The 6,000-nt window shown below is 37.1% G+C and overlaps 1 protein-coding gene across 5 annotated transcripts in view; it reads left to right on the forward strand.

Annotated features, from left to right (window-relative positions):
• The window catches only part of DCAF17 (DDB1 and CUL4 associated factor 17), a 33,640-nt gene extending 28,001 nt beyond the window's left edge, over positions 1-5,639 (forward strand). For all 5 annotated transcript variants that reach the window (XM_014846597.3, XM_014846598.3, XM_014846596.3 and 2 more), the window contains 4 exons: positions 1,596-1,686; positions 2,612-2,695; positions 4,546-4,701; positions 5,478-5,639. In XM_014846597.3, the coding sequence (XP_014702083.1) occupies positions 1,596-1,686; positions 2,612-2,695; positions 4,546-4,701; positions 5,478-5,627 (481 nt within the window). In that variant the 3' untranslated portion in view covers positions 5,628-5,639. The remainder of the gene's footprint in view (positions 1-1,595; positions 1,687-2,611; positions 2,696-4,545; positions 4,702-5,477) is intronic.
• The last annotated feature ends 361 nt before the right edge of the window (positions 5,640-6,000 follow it).

Consider the following 6,000-nt stretch of genomic DNA (forward strand, 5'->3'; position numbering starts at 1 on the left):
CATGTCCCTTTTTCACAAAGTCCTTCCTTGATACCCCTTGTTAGATTAGCTCCCCCGTTATATTTTCATTGTACCCACGGTGTAATCTTCCTCTGTAGCACTTACAGCAATTTTAATTCATGATTTGTGTGCTTATCTGTTTAAATATCTTGCTTTGGAATCATGAGGTCCATAATGACAGGGTGACTGTGTTTTGCTGATACCTGTAACCACAGCACTGAGCACAGTGCCTGGCACAGAGTGGGTGCTCAGTAAGTGTGTGTTGAGTAAGAAGGGCAGTGCCTGCCTTCTTTATTCCTTATGCTTCATAACTAGTCTGCTTCTCTGGATCCATTATAAGGAAGATGAAGGGACGTGATGAAATAAGATTATGAACTTTTACAAAAAGTCTTAAAAACTATGGTTCAGCTTTGGTAAACCTTATTTTTAATGTTTGTTACCACTCATCTTTTGTATTAGTTTGAATTTAAGAAAATAAAGTCCACAAAGAGTGTGTACCCTTTTGCCAAGTTTTAAAAGATAAGCACTTTTAAATATTGGCACTAATTAAGATAATTAGTTGAGTAATTTAAAATATAATCTTATTTCTTTGTCTCTGGTAAATTCTAAAGCCTCCAACTCTCCCTGGCCACAATAGCTGCTGCTTCTGCTGTTCTCTTTGCCTGCATTTGAGACTTTAAGCTCAGAGAACATTGTGCTTTTGAAATTTGTTAGTGCTGTGAACAGATTTGTGTGGGTGGTGAGCAAATTATTTTATTTTCTCTTGCTTAATAAGCTTGATCCATGAAGTCATTTGCACTCAGAAAACCTAAGTCTTTAAATATAATCCTAAGAAAAAAGTAAAGTCAGTTGCAGTTTTTTATTTATTTTTATTTAATTTTATTTTTAGTTTTTGCTGAGAAAGATTAGCCCTGAGCTAACATCTGTGCCAGTCTTCCTCTATTTTGTATGTGGGTTCCCGCCACAGTATGGCTGATGAGTGGTCTAGGCCCATGCTGGGGATCCAAACCCGCAAACCTGGGCCGCCAAAGCAGAGTGCACTGAACTTAACTGCTAGGCCACAGGGCCAGCCCCAGTTGCAGTTTTTAAAATATTACTCTATCATGAAAACTCTTAGTTAAGGTTTAGTTGCTAATCCAGTCTGTCTTATAGTTAACTCTAGGATGTTGTTCATTGGTACCTCAGTCTATCTTCAGAAATTAAAATGTAAATACCTACTGTAATGCCGTTGGTAAAGCTGAAACCTTGAAGACCTGTTGTGGAAGGGCAGAGATGAGGTTCTTTAGAGTAACTTTCATCAAGCCATTTGGGAAGGTGGCTTAAGACTGAGCAAGCTGATTCATTACCTACTTTAGTAGCACCTGTTGTCACAGTTCCTACCTTTTTCTCTTTAAGAAAATCTCTGAATTTGAAGAAGTTTATGGACACTTAAGTGATCGGTCCTTAATATTTCAGACTGATCAGGAGGAGAGGAGAACTAACTCAGTGTTGTTACGATAATTTTCATTTATTGAGTTTCATTTCAGAAGTTCAACTTTGGCACTTTGATGGTGTGTTAAGGTCTTATGTTCTTAGAATCCTTTTTCCCTTTTCAGAGTTTTAAAGCTAAATGAAGTAGAAAATAATAGTGCTCAGCATCAGATCTCTGAAGATTTTGTCATTTTGGCCAACAGGGAGAAGAACAAAGTAAGTTAGGAGTACTTTAAAAATCCTTTGTATATCATTGTCTTTCTGTATAAGAATATAACATACAAATGTGTTTGCCTTTTAGTGTGGCTGGAAAAAACAGCACAATCCTATAAAAGTCTGTTCGTTTATCTACATTTATCTACATAGGTAGCTAGTCTTAGCTCCATGTATATATGAGATTTGAAGAGAGTTGATTATATTGAGTTTATCTTTTTTTGTTGTTGTTGAGGAAGAGTGGCCCTGAGCTACCATCTGTGCCCATCTTCCTCTATTTTGTATGTGGCTCACTGCCACAGCATGGCTTGATGAGTGGTATAGGTCCACGCCTGGGATCCAAAACCATGAACCCAGGCTGCTGAAGCAGAGACACTGAACTTAACCGGTGTGCCACCAGCCCAGCCCTATTGAGTTTATCCTTTGCTTATTTCTATTTCTAAACCTTTCTGGGTTTCTCTTTAAGTTTTTATTAATAAACTACTGACCTTTGGGTTTAATTAATTGTACAAACTTAGAGAAAGTTATGGTAGATATAAATCTTTAAAAATCATATACTGTGCTTTAACTCCAGATGATTCATTTCCTTTAGCATACAATTTAAGAACATGAAGAAAATCATGCAGAGGGAAATTTCCAAAAGCAGATCCATTCTTTATTTGTTGTATTATACTAAAGCAAAAATCAGAAGAGCGAGTGAAGTAGCAAATTTCTAATCTTTATATTTATTTTTGCCTATTTTGGTATTTTATTCATTAAAAACTTTACTAGGAGGATCAGAAATCTGATTCAGAATCTTCTCAGTTGAGGAAAGAATTGTGGATATTAGAGAATGGTTGGTTAGTTTTACCAAATTTTTTAATACAATCTTGCCGTTGACTGTATAAAGTAGGACTTGTCACATCTTTTTATTTTTTCCACATGATAGAGTGAAAACTTACCTACTGTTACAGCCTCTGGACGGGTGGTAAAAAAAAAATTTAACCTACTGGATGACGACCCAGAACAAGAGGTATTACTTTAGCCAGAAATGGCAAACCAAACTAGTGTGCACTTGCCCCGTGGTTTTTAAATTATGCGTCCCAGACCTTGGGCTAGAGGTTGGGGGTAAGGAGCTCCATGCAGCCTTAGATGATAGGATTGTGCGTGCTGTTTCAACCACTTCATCCCCATCATCCTCTCTTCATAAATGGAATTACTCATAAGATTTTGTTTGCAGAAAGTTTCATAGGATGGAAATAATTTGAAAACACTGTTAACTTGTTTTGTTTTGTTAACGTGCACACTTTCTAAGGAAGTCTCTCAATAGCAACTCTTGAGTTATATCCTGATGACTTTATGGCTTTTGCTTTATTTTTCACTTATTAGACATGGCTATGTTTGTTAATGTTCATGGGCCAGGTGAGGAGGGTGTGAGGGTGTGGTAAATCAGTTCAGCCTCTATCCTCAACTTGACGTTGCTAGTCCCTGAGCTAATATATTTTTAGCCTTTTCTTTTAAAGAGACAATGGAAGTACTTATGAAATCAACTGACAGTGATCGTGCTTCAAATATATAACCATTGCATAAATACTAAATCCATTTAGACCTCATAACATTATTGTTTGTGTCATTATTTCTAGGTAGAAATATTAGAGTAGCCTGCTAAGGATAGTTTTTAAAAATCTTTTAAAATAGTTTGGAAGTGGCCCAGTATGTGGCTACTCTCAAAAAAGAAAAAAATTTATTATTTTGGACCATGGGAATCTATTGAGAACAAAGCAGAAAGCTCCCTGCCTTGTATATAAAACTATATTCAAGAAAGACATACTAAAATTCTCAAAAGAATAATTGGAGGGGGGAGAAGATAGTAGCAAATAGAGAGAGACTCTACATCATGAGACTAGAAAACGAAAACCTTTAGCCTGTAAAGGGAAAGTTGAAAAGGGTTGTGACTAAATTCTGTAAAATCACTGACACGTAGGCAAGAAGTCATCTTTTGAAGTTTGAAAAAGATAAGATTAAGGCAAAAAGGTAAATAAAAAGGAACCGCGGGTAATAAACCTATGTAAATTTTTATGTCATGTGTGGTAAAGGCAGGCAATATAAGTGGATTAAAGAGCAGTTTGACCACACGTAAGCGAAGGATTAGTATGTGGTGATTAAGAGAAACTTGCTGTGCCTGCCTGGGTGTCCCTGGATGGCTGGGCACAGATCTGCTTCCCTTGTGAGGCTGTTGGAGTCCCAGGTTTTCTTCCTTGAGACAGAGTTCTGGGGTTAGGTTTTTTTTTCTCCCTTAAGTCTTCACCATCATTAATCATTTCTAACATCTCTCATCCCAGTCTTGTTCTGTGGGTTGGATTTTAGTTCCTAATATTCTCCCTCAAGTAAAAGTAACCGTTTTTGTTTTCTTTAGGGAAACAAAAAGGTTTTAAAGGAAAAAAACGGTGACAAATAGAGTCATAAATAGTATATGGTGGGCTATCACTTCTTCAAACAGCTTGTGTTTTTCTGGTATAAGAGCTTTCTGAGCACAGTAAGCAGTCTTCAGGTTTCAGAACTGGGTTTATATATTCTGTCCTGTCTGGGAACCAGTGAACACGCATGTCAGAAATAGCAGTTGAATACCTCTTTTGAATCTGGACAAGCTCTGGTTCTGTTTGTCAAAATCTGGATACTGCTTAAGTCTTGAAAATCTTGAAAAACTGATGTTTTACTAGGCATATAAGTAGAGCTACATTTCCACCTATGCTTCCACCCATTCATTCTTCTTTCTACGTATTTTTATAAGTACTAGAATAAACTACAAACGTGGAAATAATCCAAACTGAATAACTGGATTTTGCCCCTCTTTTCCTTCACCCTATCCATCTATTCCCTGAGACTTTCAAAATTGTGGATTATGAAGATGAGTTGGATTTGCTTTCTGTGGTAGCTGTTACGCAAATAGATGCTGAAGGAAAAGCTCACCTGGATTTCCACTGTAATGAATATGGGACTTTACTTAAAAGCATTCCACTAGTGGAGTCATGGGATGTGGTGAGTAGAGTCCATGGAATAGAAAGTTGTAAGTTTTCTTTATAGGTGACGTTTGTTAGAACAGATGTTACTGTGTTCATGTGAGTCCAAGTTCACCCATACCAATGACCGTATGAAAGAGGTTGTCATCCTCCATGCAGGACAAAACGAGTACTTCTTAAAGCCTTCCTCCCCTAGCCACTAGAGGATGCCTCCTTACCAATGGCCTTAAAGATGAAGCTTTATGTTTTTTCCTGGATATGCTATTTATTTCCTTACCATAGTCTTTGTTTTTTTCTCATTTTATAAGTTTAATGATGTTTAAAAAAATAAAAGTATACTGTATTGAATCCCCGCAGTTATTTAACAGAGACCTTATCTAAGCATGTAGGGTTTCTAGGCACTCTTAGAAGCATTTGTCTGCTCTTCTGAGTATTATAAAATAAGGAACAGTAAACATTATTTTATACAATCCTTGTTTCATCAGTGAAGAACCTGAGAGGTTTAGCAACTTGCCCACGGTCACACAGTGAAATAGTAGCAGTGTTAGCAGTAGAATCTGGGTGTTCAGACTCCTAAGTCCAGAACTCTTTTCATTCTCGACATTTTGTGTAATGCTTTTCTCATAAGTAATCTGCATATCCACAAATAATGAAAAATAAACTATTTCTGGCAACTGTTTGGCTTCCAAGTGTATATTGAAGATCTCTAGCATACGTGCTGTGACATTTTAGTGACACAGTAGCAAATATGACTATGTGAAGAGGAGATTTCATTTGACTGTGTTTTCATTGCAGACATATAGCCATGAAGTCTACTTTGACAGAGACTTGGTGCTACACATAGAGCAGAAACCCAGCAGAATTTTCAGCTGCTATGTTTACCAGATGGTATGTGACCCTGGCGAAGAAGAAGAAACCATAAACAGAAGTTGTGAAAAAGAGTGAGATGATTTTAAATTTTGAGATGTAACTTACTGAGACTTTTAGCCAAACACCCCAGCAGCTATGTCCAGTCCTCCTTTTTATTATCTGCAGAGCACGTTCTCCAGTATTTTCCAGAAAAGATCTTGCGTTGACTTCAGATGACTGACTTTTTTAAACTCTTGGCATACAGGGTGGTGTAAAGGTTTTTTAGAATGATGGCCGAAGAAGTCTAGCATTTTTGGAGCTTTTGGCTAGGTGGTGATGCAAATATAAAATGTTGGGGAGCAGAAAAAGATTAATTGTTGGGGAGTTGGGGAGAGGGTCATTGAAGGGGAGGTGTTTAACATGGTTCTTAAAGAATGACATGGAATTTTGATTGGTGAGACTAGGAGGG

The sequence above is a fragment of the Equus asinus genome, chromosome 4 (assembly GCF_041296235.1).
Source record: "Equus asinus isolate D_3611 breed Donkey chromosome 4, EquAss-T2T_v2, whole genome shotgun sequence".
Classification (NCBI taxonomy): Eukaryota; Metazoa; Chordata; class Mammalia; order Perissodactyla; family Equidae; genus Equus; species Equus asinus.